Source organism: Hyperolius riggenbachi, chromosome 2 (assembly GCF_040937935.1).
Source record: "Hyperolius riggenbachi isolate aHypRig1 chromosome 2, aHypRig1.pri, whole genome shotgun sequence".
NCBI classification, from domain to species: Eukaryota; Metazoa; Chordata; class Amphibia; order Anura; family Hyperoliidae; genus Hyperolius; species Hyperolius riggenbachi.
The window spans coordinates 547,659,040-547,677,783 of NC_090647.1; the positions used below are offsets into that span (position 1 = coordinate 547,659,040).

Here is an 18,744-nt window from a genome sequence, read left to right on the forward strand (position 1 = left end):
CAAGGGGGGTCTTAGGTTTAGGCACCAACAGGGGGGTCTTAGGTTTAGGCACCAACAGGGGGGTCTTAGGTTTAGGCACCACCAGGGGGGTCTTAGGTTCAGGCACCACCAGGGGGGTCTTAGGTTTAGGCACCACCAGGGGGGTCTTAGGTTTAGGCACCACCAGGGGGGTCTTAGGTTTAGGCACCACCAGGGGGGTCTTAGGTTTAGGCACCACCAGGGGGGTCTAGGGGTTAGGGATAGGTACAGGGAGGGTTCTGTGTGAGAGTAGGGTTAGGTATAGCTTTAGTAACATTCTAATTAATGTTTTATAAAACGTTATTATAAATATCACTTTTTAAACAGGGAAGATTAACGTTTTTACAATTGCTGATTTCATACACATTATTTAATGATTTATAACTTTATAAAACATTATTTTTAAACGAAATATAGCACCATTTTTTTTTAAACGTTATTCATGCTTATCGTTTAAAACCGTGCGCCCTTTTTTCCCGGCGCCCTTTTTTACGTACGCCTAGTGCACACCAGAGCGGTCCGGCTGCGTTTTGCGATCCGCTTGCGGCTGCGGATACGCTTGGGTAATGTATTTCAATGGGCTGGTGCACACCAGAGCGGGAGGCGTTTTGCAGAAACGCATACTCCCGGGCTGCTTGCGGAGGCGTTTCTGCCTCAATGTTAAAGCGGAATATAACCCTGCATTTCAACTTTGCTCTAAAACATTATTTACAGTATATTATATGCAACCAGCATTTTTTTTTTTACTAGACCAGCATTGGAAGGGTTACACAGGGCTTTAAAGTTCCTGGAGATTTCTGCAGATGCATCCAAAGCTGACATAGATACATTTTGTTTACATAAATGTATCGAAGTGTTTAATGTGACTCACTCTCTCTGAATAAGAAGGAGCTGGAGGACAGCCAAAGAGTGTGTAACATTTCTCAATAGATACATTTAACTAAATAGAATGTAACAATCTGAACTTCTGCATATCTCTCCACTGAACTTTAAACCTCTGTGTTTAACCCTTCCAATGCTGGTCTAGTAAAAAAAATGCTTTTTGCATATAATATGCTGTAAATAATGTTTTAGAGCAAAGTTGAAATGCAGGGTTATATTCCGCTTTAAGTATAGGAAAAACGCAAACCGCTCTGAAAAACGGCACTTCAGAGCGGTTTGCCAGGCGTTTTTTGTTACAGTAGCTGTTCAGTAACAGCTTTACTGTAACAATACATGAAATCTACTACACCAAAAACGCTTCACAAAACCGCAAAATGCTAGCTGAAACGCTACAGAAAAATAAGATAAAGCGTTTCAAAATCTGCTAGCATTTTGCGGATCTGCTAGCGGTTTTTTGGTGTGCACCAGGCCTTAAAGAGAACCCGAGGTGGGGTTCTAACAATGATATCCGCACACAGAGGCCGGGTCTGCCTATACAGCCCAGTCTCTGTTGCTATGTAGTGTCCCCCCAGGACCCCCCCTCCCCCCTGCGCTATGCCCCTGAAATCACAGCCGTGCTCTCGACACGCAGCGGGCTGTGTTTACTTATGTACTGTCACTCTCGCAGCTCCCCCCCCCCTCGCCTCCTGCATAGCTCCGGTCCCCGCCCGAGTCCCTTCCCTCCCCACTGATTGAAGGGAAGGGACGCGGGCGGGGACCGGAGCTATGCAGGAGGCGGGGGAGCGGCGAGAGCGACACTACATAGGTAAACACAGCCCGCTGCGTGTCGACAGTACGGCTGTGATTTATGGGGGCATAGCAGAGCGCAGGGGGAACTTAGGGGGGATTGAGATAGCAACAGAGGCTGGGCAGTATAAGCAGACCCAGCCTCTGTGTGCAGATGTCATTGTTAGAACCCCAACTCGAGTTCTCTTTAATGCGTTTTAACTGAAATCTTTTTCACAATGCACTGCTATGGAAAAAACGCGTACCAACGCGCACTAACGTGTACTAACGCACACCGACTGATTAAGTGTAAACGGTGCCTTACTGATAAGGAATTACAGCCATAAAATTTTTTTGGGATGGGCCGAAAACCGCTTCTGAGTCCAGTGGATATTTGTAAAAAAAAAAAAAAAAAAAAAAAGGTCAATAGTATACTGTATATATTGTAGCTTTCTGAAACAGGGAAAGACTACCTGCCATTGAGCAGAGACGAAACAATAAATCTATTTTTTTAAGTTTTTAAACATAACATATGTGGGATTTGTAAAAAAGCCATTTTTTCATAGGCTAGATACAATTATTTATCTCATCAGTTTATTTTCACTTACAGGGAACCAAGCGCCACTTTTTTCTTGTAGTTTATCCTGGTTTCTAATAGCTATAGGAGCTGCTATGTTCCCCCTCCCCTTATAGCTGCAGGTGTGAAGATAGCATCAGTGACTTCTCTAAACTCTTTGAAGCACAGTGTCCTATCTTCCCCCTCCCCCCGCTGATGAAAGCTTTTGTTTGCTCTCTGCTCATGTGTGCAGCAAAATAATTGCACCAGTCCTTATCTGCCTAAAATGTCTGGGGTCTGCAGCCGGGCAGGCCTCGGAAGTAAGGTAATAAAATCCTCTGCTAAACTTATAAATGTAAAAAAGAAGAGGTAAAATAGTTTTTTTTAGTAATGAGCCCAGGGCAGCCATCAGGGGGGGACAACTGACACTGCAGTGAGGGGCCCAAGGCTTCTGGGAGCCCTGGGCCCCCCCTCCAAAGCTCTGGAAGGGCCGCATGTGCTGGCTTCGAGGCACCTGGGGCACTTGTATCTTGCTGGCCTATAACTGGGAACCAGCTATGCCAGGCTACCTATACTGGGGGCATCTACACCAGGCTACCTATACTGGGGCACCACCTATAGCTGGCTACATATACTGGGGGAACCTATACCTGGCTACCTATTCTGAGGGCACCTATATCTGGCTAGGGCACGTGGACTAGCTGAGACAGAAGGGGACAAGAGGTAACGGGGATAAAAGAGGCACAGGGAGAAAAGAGATGAGATGGGAACATGAGGTCACACAGAGGGACACAAAAGAGGCACAAACTAAGGTGAGACAGAGGGGGACAAAAGAGGCACAGGAAGAAAAGAGGAACAGATAAAGGATAAAAGGACCTACAAGTCCCTATCTCTTTTGTTTACCGGGAACTATCTGTATTTTGCTAGTATTTGGCTCCACCTACAACATGCCATGGTCACGCCCACTTTTTGGCGCATTACGCTGTGCATGCTGCTTTCTTCAGTGTCAGAGCTATGCACATTTTTCGCCGCAGTGCACATTGCACACGAACATAAGGGTGGGGTGGCTGGTGGGCGGGCACAGCAACCAGTGGGTGGGCCCAGGGAGGGGGCCCAGACCTGATGATGTGTGAGGGGCGCCAAAATTTCTGATGGCGGCCCTGAATGAGCCACATTGTTAGCATGCATTTTTAATGTGCCTTGTGTGTTTAACTCCTTCCTGACCCCCTAACGCCGATAGGCGTCGGGAAGGTGGCGTCATGTCCTGGGGGAGTCTATTGCAGGGTTTCACGAGTGCATCTCCGCTTGAGTCAACAGTCTGCCAGCAGCGATCGCCGCTGGCAGACTGAAAAAAAAAAGAAACGGCCTTTTTCTTTGTAGATTGCTGCGATCTAATGCAGCTCTGTACTGGGGACAGGCCTGTCACTCGGCTGTCCCCTAGAGGGCAAAGACAAAGGATCGCGCTCATAGACTGATGCCTATGAAAGACAATGCTGCTGATTGGATCTCGGGGGGGGGGGGGGGGGGGGGAGTGAGAAAATAAACAAAAAATAGACCATTTTATTACAAATAAAATTAGAAATAAATTAATAAAAAACAAACAAACCCTGCAGTAGCGATCAGAGCCCACCAACAGAAAGTTTTGTTGGTGGGCAGAAAAGGCGTGGGGATCCATTTGTGTGCTCAGTGGTATGGCTCTGCAGCAAGCTATTAAACCTGCAGAGCACTGAATTGGAAAAAACAGCCTGGTCAACCGGGGGGTGGGGGGGAGGGGGAGGGGGGGGGGGCTGTGGTCCTTAAATGCTCTGGGTGCTAAAAATGGTGCTCAGTCCACTTTAAGCTTATTTTCAAAGGGAATCTGAAGTGAAAATAAACTTATGATATAATGAATTTTATGTGTAGTACAGCTAAGGAATAGAACATCAGTAGCAAAGGTACGGGCGTCATATTGTTTCCAGTACAGGAAGAGTTAAGAAACTTCAGTTGTTATCCATGCAAAAGAGCTGCTCTGAGTTCTCCGACCAAACTTGGTTGGCTACAGTGCTATTTTCTGAAGCACTGATACACCAAAGAAACAGTTAAAGAGGAACTGTTGCGAAAATGTTAAAATTCAAAACCCATACAAATAGGAAGTATGTTTCTTCCAGAGTAAAATGAGCCATAAATTAAGTTTCTCCTATGTTGCTGTCACTTACAGTAGGTAGTAGAAATCTGACAGAAGTGACAGGTTTTGGGCTAGTCCATCTCTTCATAGGAGATTCTCAACATGGCCTTTATTCTTTAAAAAGACATTCCCTGAAAATGATTACCACAAAGATGCTGGCCCGCCTCCCTGCTCGCTGCACACTATTTTGGCAGTTGGACGGAGCAACTGCCATTCACTAAGTGCTTTTAAAAAGAAAGAGAACCCTGAGAAGATGGGCTAGTCCAAAATCTGTCGGTAATGTCAGATTTCTACTACTTACTGTAAGTGATTTCAACATAGGAGAGAAGTAATTTATGGCTCATTTTACTCTGGAAGAAATATACTTCTTATTAGTATGTGTTTTAAATTTTAAGATTTTCGCGACAGTTCCTCTTAAAAGATGACTTCAGATAAGATTTTACTGCAGAGAAGTTCAAAGGGTCATTAGCTCTGCTCTGTTTCATAGTTTAAAATGCAGAGTGTAGTGTGTAAACTGCAAATGCAAATGTAAACTGCAATTAGAGAATGATACAATGTTATAAATAAAGCTGTATAACTTGAAATAAAACACGAGACATAAAAACAGGAGACTCATATCTTTGCTACTAATGGTCTATTCATTATCCCCACTACACAAACAATTCATTATATCATATTTTTTTTTCCCCGCTTACCTGTCACTTTAAGGCTGATTCCGGGTTTACAGGGGATTATGGGAGAATAATTTAAAGACCTACTGTATCTAAATACTGATATAGCTGTAGTAAAAGAAATGAGATAGAATAGTTGTGTACAGTGACTGCACGGCGTCCTTTGTATGTTTGCCTGGAGCTTGGCTTATAAAGCGGTGTATGATTGTGTATTACTGTATATATACAGCTGCAGGCCTCAGTATGGTGGCCTGGCTTTATATCATTACACTTGTCATTGTCTCAGCCTGGCCTGCTGAATAGTGATTCCAGGCTGTAATATTATCAGTGGATGGAGAATGCAGAGATGACAGCGGCAGCCAGGAATCTGCAGCCTTATTAGAGAGTAATGTGTGGCATAGAGGTGAGAGCAGTGTGCTATTATATTGTTATAGGTGGGATGTGGTGGAGAGACCGGCCGTCATGTAGAATGATGAGGAGCTGCTGTGTGCTGATTATATCACGGCTGGCTAGAGACTGTCTATCCATCCATGGGTGTTATCTATCTATCTATCTATCTATCTATCTATCTATCTATCTATCTATCTATCTATCTATCTATCTATCTATCTATCTATCCATGTGTATATCTAGCCGTATCTATCTATCTATCTATCTATCTATCTATCTATCTATCTATCTATCTATCTATCTATCTATCTATCTATCTATCTACAGTATCGATCTATCTATCTGAAGTCACACAGGCACCACGTGGTGAACGCTAATGGAGGAACGGGAATCCGAAGGCGGATGGGCACTGCGCAGTGGGCGACTCAGGACAGGTAATGTATAAATGCATGCACAGGGGAAAGCTCTCAGCGCGCTCTCCTTGCTCTCTCCTGTCGCCGGGCCCGGCTGCATGTCCTTTCACCATGGTAATCACAGCAACAAGAGAGAGCGAGGAGAGCACGGTGAGAGGAGTCTCCGATGGAACTGGGGCATGTAGGTTTCTGGGGGCGGCCTGCACCTGGCTAACCTATACTCGGTAACCACCTGCACCTGGCTACCTATACTAGGGCACCTATAGCTCGCTACCTATCCTGATGGCACCTGCTGTACTTGGCTACTTATACTGGGGCTCCACCTGTACCTGGCTACCTATACCGGGGCACCTATAGCTTGCTACCTATACTGGGGGCACCACCTGTACTTGGCTACTTATACTGGGGCACCTATAGCTTGCTACCTATACTGGGGCACCACCTGTACCTGGCTACTTATACTGGGGCACCTATAGCTCGCTACCTATATTGGGAGCACCACCTGTACCTGGCTAAACTATACTGGGGCACCTATAGCTCGCTACCTATATTGGGGGCACCACCTGTACCTGGCTACTTATACTGGGGCACTTATAGCTCGCTACTTATACTGGGGGCACCACCTGTACCTGGCTACTTATACTGGGGCACCTATAGCTTGCTACTTATACTGGGGGCACCACCTGTACTTGGCTACTTATACTGGGGCACCTATAGCTTGCTACTTATACTGGGGGCACCACCTGTACTTGGCTACTTATACTGGGGCACCTATAGCTTGCTACCTATACTGGGGGCACCACCTGTACTTGGCTACTTATACTGGGGCACCTATAGCTCGCTACCTATACTGGGGGCACCACCTGCACCTGGCTACTTATACTGGGGCACCTATAGCTCGCTACCTATACTGGGGGCACCACCTGTACCTGGCTACCTATACTAGGGCACCTATAGCCCGCTACCTATATTGGGGGCACCACCTGTACCTGGCTACCTATACTGGGGCACCTATAGCTCGCTACCTATACTGGGGGCACCACCTGCACCTGGCTACTTATACTGGGGCACCTATAGCTCGCTACCTATACTGGGGGCACCACCTGTACCTGGTTACTTATACTGGGGCACCTATAGCTCGCTACCTATACTGGGGGCACCACCTGTACCTGGCTACCTATACTGGGGCACCTATAGCTCGCTACCTATACTGGGGGCACCACCTGTACCTGGCTACCTATACTGGGGCACCTATAGCTCGCTACCTATACTGGGGGCACCACCTGTACCTGGCTACTTATACTGGGGCACCTATAGCTCGCTACCTATATTGGGGGCACCACCTGTACCTGGCTACTTATACTGGGGCACTTATAGCTTGCTACTTATACTGGGGGCACCACCTGTACCTGGCTACTTATACTGGGGCACCTATAGCTCGCTACCTATACTGGGGGCACCACCTGTACCTGGCTACATAAACTGGGGCACCTATAGCTCGCTAACTATACTGGGGGCACCTATAGATCGCTACCTATACTGGTGGCACCTGTACCTGGCTAGGACAGGGCAGGGGGATAAGTAGAGTGACCAGACGTCCCGGATTGCCCGGGACACGTCCCGGATTCGGGGTCCGCTGTCCCAGGCTTAATGAGGTCCCGGAAAACGTCCCGCTTTCAGCAGCGGGACGTCCCGGCCTCGGGACTCTGGCCACTCTCTCCTCAATGAACTGGCAGCGGCGTCTGTAGACGCCGTGCCAGTTCATTGCCTGCAGCCCCGCTCCAGCCTCCTCTTCCGGTGTCTTTTTCTGACACCGGCAGGCGAGCAGGGCTACGGCAAGATGGCTGCCGAAGCCCTGTACTGGAGACCTATTTGTGTCTCCAGTACAGGGCTTCGGGCGCCATCTTGCCGTAGCCCTGCTCTGCCAGGCTGTCAGCGCGGGAGACTGCAGGAGAAGTAAGACGGTCCCAGGAGCAGCGCGCCAGAGGCCGGAGACTTCTGCCAGGTGAGTAAATGCTTTCTTTTCCAGGTGAAATGTTTGCCCGCATTGTTTCTTTTCCAGGTGAAATGTTTGCCCGCATTGTTTCTTTTCTGGTGAAATGTTTGCCTACATTGTTTCTTTTCTGGTGAAATGTTTGCCCGCATTGTTTCTTTTCTGGTGAAATGTTTGCCCGCATTGTTTCTTTTCTAGCGAAATGTTTGCCCGCAGTGCGTTTCTTTTCTGGTGAAATGTTTGCCCGCATTGTTTCTTTTCTAGCGAAATGTTTGCCCGCAGTGCGTTTCTTTTCTGGTGAAATGTTTGCCCGCATTGTTACTTTTCTAGCGAAATGTTTGCCCGCAGTGCGTTTCTTTTCTGGTGAAATGTTTGCCCGCATTGTTTCTTTTCTAGCGAAATGTTTGCCCGCAGTGCGTTTCTTTTCTGGTGAAATGTTTGCCCGCATTGTTTCTTTTCTAGCGAAATGTTTGCCCGCAGTGCGTTTCTTTTCTGGTGAAATGTTTGCCCGCATTGTTTCTTTTCTAGCGAAATGTTTGCCCGCAGTGCGTTTCTTTTCTGGTGAAATGTTTGCCGCAGTGCGTTTCTTTTCTGGTGAAATGTTTGCCCGCATTGTTTCTTTTCTGGTGAAATGTTTGCCCGCATTGTTTCTTTTCTGGTGAAATGTTTGCCCGCATTGTTTCTTTTCTGGTGAAATGTTTGCCCGCATTGTTTCTTTTCTAGCGAAATGTTTGCCCGCAGTGCGTTTATTTTCTGGTGAAATGTTTGCCCGCATTGCGATTATTTTGTACCGACATGTTGCCCGCATTGTGTTTATTTTGTACTGACATGTTTGCCCACATTGCATTTATTTTATACTGACATGTTGCCCGCATTGCGGTTATTTTGTGCTGACATGTTGCCTATTGCGTTTATTTTCTGGTGTCCGGGGTAACTGTTACTGCATTTATTATTTAATGGTCATAGATGGCTATGTTTGCTGCTTTGTGTTTACGGTATACTATTAGCATCACACAGTTTCTGCACACCCATGATGCAAAGTCTCATTTGTCCACATCATGGCGTAAACACTGCTTTCTTATGCCTCGCTGTTACATCATTACGTTAGCTCCGCCCATACAATGTCATGGCCACGCCCATTTTTTCGGTGCGGCGCAGCCCCCCCCAGTCTTCGCCGCTGCGCGCTCCTCAGTCCTCCCCACTTTTCGACGCGGCGCGCTGCGCGCACCGCCCCCCCCCTCCCTGTCCCAGGTTGGATCCACAAAAATCTGGTCACTCTAGGATAAGCGCTGACACAGAAGGGGATAAAGGGTGACACAGAAGGACATAGAGGGAGAGAAAAGAGGCACAGGGCAACAGAGGTGGCACAGGGAGAACAGAGATGAGACCAGGCAGGACATGAGGTGACACAAAGGGGGACAAAAGAGGCACCATCTGAGGTGACACAGAGGGAGACACAGGGAGAACAGAGGGGGACAAAAGAGAATGGATTCAGGTTAAGAATGGATACAGTACCTATCTCATTTGTTATCCGGGGATTACTTGTATTTTGCTAGTATTCGCTTTGCGCACCACTCCCTTCAGGAAGGGGGACCCCAAATTATGGGCTTATTGGGGCCACCAAAACCTTAGCTGCACCCCTGCTATCTCTTATCAGATTTGATTAGAGAGCGATTTGTCTCTTGGTCAAATTTGCCCATCATTGCTACATGTATGGCTACCTTTAGTGCAGTTCAGCCTGATAAGCAACAGATGCAGCAAGCGCTATATATATCTCTCTCTGATCAGATTTGATCTTATGGTCGATCTGGCCATACATGGAGTGATGTTTGTCCACCTTTACCCCTCTCAGTAAAACCCTTTTCATCCACCTGAACTCACTTTTCTGCAATGAAGACATTGGGCCAGACCTCATCCACCTCATTCAGAGGGTGGTCCAGGTGGTCTTTCAGCAGATCCCTCTGTAGGTCCATCACACAGGGGGTGTTGAAGAGGCTGCGGTCATCGATCTTGTCCTTGACTCGGTTATAGAGGTCCTCCACCAGAAGCTGCTCCGGAGACTCCAGCAGTGCCGGGTCCAGCGGCTCCACCTTCACCTCCTTGGGCTTCAGCTCTGTGATGGAGGGATACAACACGAGGCTTACAAAAGTGATACATCCTATTCAAGCACTAAGCTTTCCAGTGGAACAGTCCAGTAATAGAGCAGGACAGAAAGTTCTGTTCTGGTGTTGGCGGGTTGTGACCTCCCAATGAGAGAAGCAGTAATCAATCACCTGAACTGAAAGACAAACTAAATCGAGAGCTGGTATAAGTATTATATTACACTCACAGTTGGGTTACCATCAGTAACCACTGAGATGGCAGGTGGAAAGCTTAGTCTCACTCGGGTCAAGAATGTCGCTCTCCGTAGAAGTAGAAAAAAAGGGGGTAACACCCCTCCTCCTGGGGTGGACTCACGAAATGAACAATTTTAAAACAGAGAACAGTTTAGCAGGGTCGGGCCGAGGCATAGGCTGGGGAGGCTCCAGCCTCAGGGCGCAGTGTAGGAGGGGGCGCACAATTCATTCAGCTGTCATTCCTAATTGTGTTTGAAGCAGAAAGAAATAAGAAAAAGTGATACATGGCAGTGACTGCAAGCCAGATAACTAGATATTAAGGTGTTGGGGAGGTTGTGGGCCCTGGGGCACCTATTAGTCTAATAGCAATCAGTGTGTGGCGGCTGGGATGGGAGGGATGGAGAGGCGCACTTTGCTGTCTCAGCCTTGGGTGCTGGAGGACCTTGTCCCAGCTCTGCAGTTTAGGGTAAAACCATTAAAATCCATTTAAAGTGGATCCGAGTTGAACTCATTGCATAATTGTGTTCCTTTCCTATTGTTTATAGGGCATTCCTCAAGCCAAATACTTTTTGGTTTTTGTTTTAATACTCTTAATTCCCTATAAACTAAACAAGCCTCGCCCACAGCTTTTTCAGAGAGCCTTGGCACTGTAGCAAGGGCTTATGGGAGATCAGTCTGGGCAGGAGGAGGAGGAGATTACTAGCAAGAGATTTCAGAGGCAGAGGGGAGGAGGGAGGAGGAGAGCAGAGTGAATTTGTCACAGGCAGAGAGCTGGAGATGCTATCAGCTTTGCCTGTGTGTAATGTTTACCAACAACATGGCTGCTGTCATTGTATCACAGGAAGAAATAATCATATTCTATTGAAGCTGTTTGCAGCTAGATATGCTTTGTAAATTATCTAAACTTTAGATAAGATATATAGACAAGTTACTTGTTATCGTTAGTTTTTCATCTTGGATTCGCTTTAAAATAGGAAGGTAGTGGTGGAGGTATCTCCCCAAGTAGACTCAACAGTCAATATTCACTGAAAAACAGTTTCTTTATTCAAATGTACTCCACAAGTTGTGCAACACATTTCATGGGTAACATCCCGCTTCATCGGACAATAAAAGGAGCTTGTTTGGGTTCAGACCGGTATGAACACCTCCCCCGCGACCTGATTGGCCAATACTCCCTAAATTTTCAGTATAACTATGGCCAAACAAACAGTGCACCGCATAGAAGCGCTTATAACTGTCGAGGCCCAAACAAGGTAATTGATGCATGTTTTTTACTGAGATGATGGCATTATGCCTATAATTTTTTAACCCTATACAGGCCAGTAATACTAATGTAGCACTCAGATTCAATACTGTTGCTTACTGAGTCTGCTGATTTAGACTGAAGATTCAGGTCTAATGATTGGTCATTTATCACATTAATTTAGTGCAATACTATAGACAGCAATGTATATATTATTGATTGTAGGTAGGTATACAGAGGCGCCAGTAAGGATAAAACCGTTTTAAAAACCGTTTAAAAACGGGACAGTATGGTTGACTTACCTCCCTCGTACAAAAAACAGACAGTGAAACGTTACTTTAATTCACAGTAACTTTTATTAGATACTCCAAAGGTGCAACACGTTTCGCAGGTCGTGGTCCTCCTTCATCAGGCAATACATTTGGAGAATGCAAAGGGGGGTCTGCAGCGTGGCCAAGCGCCTCTGTCTATGTTTATATTATGGCTACCTTTATTATGGCTACAATTACTAATTAGTTTGAGCACTCTGTTCTGGCTTCTTTGTCCCTATACACAATTGTTTGACCTTAATGGGACCTTTGTACATACACATACAATCGTTTGGCCCTGGTTGCATACATACTACACCTAATTGACATACTATGTTGTGTCCTAGAAATTATTGGCTTCTTAATGTTTTTACAATAACAGATAATTTCATAGCATGTATATTAGCTCCTCCTAGCTCCTGATGAAGCAGGATGTTGCCTGTGAAACACGTTGCATAACCTGTGGAATAAAGAAACTATTTATAAGTGAGGTGAAATAATTAATCTAAAGTTTTGTGAATTAACGTCATAATAACTTAAGGAGGCGATAACAAATCTGGGCCAGAGAATGTGCGTTCATAAATACATACATTTGTTTTTGCTGTTTCCCTCTGTGCTATTCGCTGGCGGAGTACGCGGAGATCTCTGTGTTGAGGTTTTGGCTTTGTACCAAGCCTCATATAAGCTGCATTTATTAGGCTGACATTTACTGTGATGTTCCCGTCTGAAAGTCAAGGTTTCCTATCATTCAGGGGCGTTTTACGGCCAAACGGCCAGCTGCAATTAGCGCCGCGGCTTCGGTCTGAGGTATTGAAAAAAACTCTAGTGATAGGAATATATAGGGGCTGCTATCTTTATTTCACATTTAAAGGACTACTATTGCAAAAATCGTAAAAATGTAAATACACCCGTGCTCGCTCAGCTGCGCGTGTCAGGCAGCGTGCAATCACGGCCGGGAGTGCTCTGCACATGCGCATGACATCACTATCACTATGACATCACTATGGCGGTGCGCGCAGCTGGCCCAGCGCAGGCGCAGTGATGCCCAACCAGGAAAAGGGTGCCGGTCTGCCGGGGGTTGTTTAGGAGGATCGGAGGGGCAGATCTGTTTTTCATATTCATTTGGGCTCTGGTATTATTTAAAGAGTAGCTTACAGCCATACTATTTCAGAAAAAAAAAACCCACATATATAAGTAGATAAATACTTCCTCTACTTACATAACATACATATTGCGCTGTCCATGTTGATTTTAGTGATTTTTCTAAAGTAAAAAAAGAGAAAATCCTTCTTAGCATTTCCCATTTTGACTGTGTGTATTTTTTAAGCCAATCCTGATGTCATTTCCCCCCTTACTCTCCTCTGCCTGATTATGTATACATTGCCTGCCCTCCACTATAGAAAGTGCATTGTCTCAGCATGAGAAATATTAGCCAATCAGAGAGGAACAGAGGTGTGGGAGGGGAAAACAGGAGGGAAAGAGGCTTCAGCCAATCAGGCTGCATTAGTTAAGTCTGAGGGGAAAGTAGACAAGCAAAAAAGGACAACCCAGCATGCCCTGCAACTTCCTTGGTGTGTACCAAATTTTGTGTGTACCAAATAAGAGTCAGGTAAACTGGGGAATGATCATTTATCAACAAGAAAAGTAATAGTGATTTTTAACTTTTGGATTGCCTTGTTAGCATCCTTATTACTTGTTTACCAGATAAAAATAAAGAATTGATTTTTGATTTTATGCCCGACAGTTACACTTTAAGTCTTCAAGTCTGCTCTTTTAATGTTTGATACTTTTTTACTGCAATGGTAAAAAGATTCATTTTTAAAATGTTTGATGCTTCAAAGTTTTTCTAAAATATTTTTTAGTGCTTAAAGAGACTCTATAACAAAATGTTCAGCCTGATTTCTTCTATCCTATAAGTTCCTATACCTGTTCTAATGTGCTCTGGCTTACTGCAGCCTTTCCTAGTTGCACAGTGGCTGTGTTATCTCTGTTATATAATCTAATCTTCTTTCCTCTTTGTCGGGCTCAGGCACTCAGGCTGGAATGTGCTGGTCTGCTTGTGATAGGATAGAAGCTATACACACCTTCTCCATGCCCCCTCCAGGCTCTGTATGACACACACACTGAGCTAATCTCAGCCTATCACATGCTGTTAGAAGCCATGTCTTTTGTTTGTAAACACAGCCTAAAACTGGCAATTACAAGCCAGGATTGCAGCAGGGAGTGGCAGGAACAGCACAGAGGGGCCCAGGAGAACATAATGAACAGAATGGTATGCTTTTTTCGTAAGAATTTTAGAGTACAGATTCTCTTTAAGACAATTTAAATAAACATGCTGAATAATCTAGAGACATTAAAGTGACGTAGATATACCACACGTTTTACCTTCATTTATGATCTTCTTAGCGGCCACGGAGGATGAGAGGTGGATGGGTTCCATGAAGATGCTCTCGGTGTACGCGCTGGAGATGGTGGAGAAGCTGCGGAGGAGGAAGGAGAGGGGAGAGGATGGAACTTGCACCAATTCACAAAAAAAATCCGATTCACGTCATTTTAATTTCTGCCGTTTACAAATTTGAGAACAGAATTCTGACAATATTTTTTAATCATTTGTTGTAGAAAATAAAACTATTTCTTAGTCACTATTTGGAATTTATTTTTAAACACTTTTTTCCCCCATTACTCATAATAAAAACCCCTGTGTCTCTGCGTTCTGTCCCTGTGTGTGTCCCTGCGTTCTGTCGCTGTGTGTGTGTGTGTGTGTGTCCCTGCGTTCTGTCCCTGTGTGTGTGTGTCTCTGCGTTCTGTCCGTGTGTGTGTGTCTCTGCATTCTGTCCGTGTGTGTGTGTGTGTCTCTGCGTTCTGTCCCTGTGTGTGTGTCTCTGCGTTCTGTCCGTGTGTGTGTGTCTCTGCATTCTGTCCGTGTGTGTGTGTGTGTCTCTGCGTTCTGTCCCTGTGTGTGTGTGTGTCTCTGCGTTCTGTCCTTGTGTGTGTGTGTGTGTGAGTGTCCCTGCGTTCTGTCCCTGTGTGTGTGTGTGTCTCTGCGTTCTGTCCCTGTATGTGTTTGTCTCTGCGTTCTGTCCCTGTGTGTGTGTGTGTGTGGGTGTCTCTGCGTTCTGTCCCTGTGTGTGTGTGTCTCTGCGTTCTGTCCCTGTATGTGTGTGTGTGTGTGTGTGTCTCTGCGTTCTGTCCCTGTGTGTGTCTCTGCGTTCTGTCCCTGTGTGTGTGTGTCCCTGCGTTCTGTCCGTGTGTGTGTGTGTGTGTGTCTCTGCGTTCTGTCCCTGTGTGTGTGTGTGTGTGTGTGTGTCTCTGCGTTCTCTCCCTGTGTGTGTGTGTGTCTCTGCGTTCTGTCCTTGTGTGTGTGTGTGGTTGTCTCTGCGTTCTGTCCCTGTGTGTGTGTGTGTCTCTGCGTTCTGTCCCTGTGTGTGTGTGTCCCTGCGTTCTGTCCGTGTGTGTATGTGTGTGTGTGTGTGTGTGTGTGTGTCTCTGTGTTCTGTCCCTGTGTGTGTATGTGTGTGTGTCCCCCTGCGTTCTGTCCCTGTGTGTGTGCGTGTGTGTGTCTCTGTGCTCTGTCCCTGTGTGTGTGTGTGTCTCTGCGTTCTGTCCCTGTGTGTGTATGTGTGTCCCTGCGTTCTGTCCCTGTGTGTGTGCGTGTGTGTGTCTCTGTGCTCTGTCCCTGTGTGTGTGTGTGTCTGCTTCCAGACTTCTCTCTGAGAACCTCATTGCATTGTTGGAAAACAGCTTTTTCCAACTGCCAAGTAAGCAACATCTTCCAGTGTGCATATACTACGGACAGCAGTGGGGACGGGTGAGGGGTACACACGTTGTAGGGATTTAGCCGCCATGGCCTAGAGCCTGTCTTTTAACGGGCTGGCCTTTTTACTAGTTGATTATAATCCACTATTAAGGGTCACTTAAAGGAACACTATCGATTAACATGTTTTTTTAACCTGGGATTGAGAGAGTTCCTGAAGTGCTGGTAAATAATGATGTATACATTAGACTTGCTTATCTCTTTTGTTTACTGTATCAAATTCCTTTCACTCTTAACTGATGGCAAGTCTGGCAAAATCTGAGAGCCCAGTGAACCATGAGGAGAGGGGGAATCCCTCACACTACATCTGTTAATCCTGTGTGTGAGAAAGCTCTCAGCAGCTTCCTGTGTCTCTGACTGAACTGGCTACAGAGAGCAGAGGAAATGTGACTTGTTATAAACATTTGTAATTGCATCTGAAACCTGACACCGCAGTGTTTCATACTTTTTTGCTTTCAGAGAAAAATACTCTGTATTCTGATATGCAAAAAAACAACACTGGCTGTGCATTGAAGCTGACACCCATTTTGCGAATTTTTCGTTCCAAAAGAGCTAAATCCTACACACAATGAATTAAAGCTTTTGCCACATTTTTTTGTACATTGTAATTTTAGAACACTTGGCTATTGATGGTGTTCCGTGAAAAGTCTGTGCGTGACAGTTCAAATAGACTTCTAGAAGTTGCTTTCAAACCTCTGTGACAGATTAATTTCTCAGTTTGCAAAGATTTTTATCTGATGTGTGTATTCAGCTTGAGAATAGACTGTGTACGTAATTATTATTATTATTTTTTTTTATTTATATAGCGTCAACATATTCCGCAGCGCTTTACAAAGCACAATAAGATGACAAGGGGAACATAGATACAACTAACAAATGTACAGCAGAGTTCCAAGCAGCACAAATATTGTTACAAAAACAGTAAACATTAGGAGGATGACCCTGCCCTTGAAGGCTTACACTCTAATACTCTAATGACCCTTTGCCTCTAATTACATTGTGACAGATAAGTAAATAAGGGCTATAGAATGTTATAAGCTTGTCTGAAAAGGTGTGTTTTAAGAGTGCGTTTGAAGATGACCAGGTTTGGAGCATGACGTACAGGATGTGGAACAGAGTTCCAGATAAGGGATGATGCTCGTGTAAAGTCCTGGATGCGAGCATGAGAGGAGGTGATCAGCTTAGAGGCCAACAGGGGCGTAGCAATAGGGGGTGCAGAGGTAGCGACCGCATCGGGGCCCTTGGGCCAGAGGGGCCCCGAAGGGTCTTTCCTCAACTATAGTATTACCTCTTTATTGGTCCTGTGCTCATAATAATCACTTCTATAGATACTTTGAATAGTGGCAATCATTAACAAACTGTTCCCCATCCCCTTCTTGCACCTCTGACACTGTGGTTGTCCTTGGCAAGTTTTGGTGTGCCGTATCAATTGTTATGTATAGAGTGCCTGGGGGGCCCCATTGTAAAACTTGCATCGGGGCCCACAGCTCCTTAGCTACGCCACTGGAGGCCAGGAGAATTTCTTGGGAGGAGCGAAGGACGGTATCTAGAGATTAGTGAGGAGATGTATGGAGGGGACAACATGTAAAGGGCTTTGTATGTTAGAGTCAGGAGTTTGAACTGGATCCTCTGGGTAATGGGTAACCAGTGGAGAGAACGGGACAGTGGGGCTGCGTCGGAAGAGCGTGTGGAAAGGTGAATGAGGCGGGTCGCTGAATTTAGAAGGGATTGGAGAGGTGCTAGCCTGTTTTTTTGGTACACCATAGAGCAGGGTGTTGCAGTAGTCTAGGCAGGAGATGATTAAGGCATGAACAAGCATTTTGGTGGCCTCTTGTGTGAGGAAGGGACGGATACCGAATATATTTTTGAGCTGGAGATAGCAGGTGGTGGTTAATGAGGCAATGTGAGGTTTAAAGGAGAGCTCTGAGTCGAGTATAACCCCCAAGCAACGGGCCTTAGTGGTTGAGGTTATTGGGGTGTTGTCTACAGTTATGGTTGCAATTGGTGGGGGTGTAGATAGCGATGGTGGATGTTCACATACTACATCGAAGTGGGTAAAATTGGCCTTAGATTTTGACCCCAGTCACCCATTGACTGACTTGTAGCAAGTTTCAAGCCTCTTTCATAAAGAGTGTAAGAATGGCAGTAGTTTAAATATTCCTCTTGAAAATAAATAGGTGATTTTTTTATTGGCTGTTGTAGGTTCCACCCACTTTCCTGAATCTTAATTTCATGCATACACCGGAGTTAGGCGGTCCTGGGGCTGCCGCCGCGTCCACGCCAATTGGCATGGAGCGATCTTTAAGTGGTTAAGATGTAATGGGGCCCTAGGCAAGGATTTGGGACCCCCTTGTGGTCTTTTTGGTAAGCTGACGTGAAGAGAGGTCAGAGAAGGCGGTAGGTGGGCTCCTTGACACCCATTAGGCCCCAAGCACCTGCCTAGGTTGCCCGGTGGATAATCCTGCTTTAAGTGCAGCTGTTTGGCTTCCGTGAGGTCCCTAATGGCAAGGTGCAATCCCTTGGCTTAGTAAATTAGGGCTAGCATGCCATTTGAAGTGGAAGCCAGACACATTCAGCCAGAACTAAAAAGATTACTTTTTGGGTGGACTAGCCCTTTAAGAGCCTCTTGTGCGGCTGACTGGTCCTCTTTACGTCCTTGCAGAATTGCTCACAATATATTAAGCCGGTGGAGCAGAGATAAGTGGAAAGTCCCATGAAAAGGACCTAATACTGCAGAATTATATATTAAACTGAGCGTGTTGTGGTCAGCAGTAAGCCCCCCACCTTTCCTTCTTTTTCCTGCATTAGCAGTTGCCATGGCAACGGCTCTTTTCTTAACACTTAAAAGTAGCAGCAGACCTTTTGATTATTACTTATAAACAAAACAAGAATAAACAGGATTGTCTCTTTCCCGGAGCGGCATCTGGCTGGACGGTTCGCCTTTTTACTGCGACAGATAATGCTTAACAATACATAATCCAGAATGATGGGGATCTGTGTATGGAGATAGAGAGATAGACACACAGGCCATAGATGGGCAGGTAGACTGCAGATAGATGCATTGGCTTACATGTATTTACTACATATACTAATACTATACTAATAACTAATGGTGAGGATAATACTTACTGTCATTTCCATATTCTACTTTACCTATGTGTCTACCTATCCTCTCCCCACCACCTCTTCTC

The 18,744-nt window shown here is 45.7% G+C and overlaps 1 protein-coding gene across 1 annotated transcript in view; it reads right to left on the reverse strand.

Annotated features, from left to right (window-relative positions):
* The window catches only part of STYXL2 (serine/threonine/tyrosine interacting like 2), a 164,780-nt gene that overhangs the window by 58,777 nt on the left and 87,259 nt on the right, over positions 1-18,744 (reverse strand). Inside the window, exons 3-4 of the mRNA XM_068266398.1 lie at positions 14,125-14,219; positions 9,734-9,965 (exon numbers count right to left, since the gene is read on the reverse strand). Of these exons, the coding sequence (XP_068122499.1) occupies positions 9,734-9,965; positions 14,125-14,219 (327 nt within the window). The remainder of the gene's footprint in view (positions 1-9,733; positions 9,966-14,124; positions 14,220-18,744) is intronic.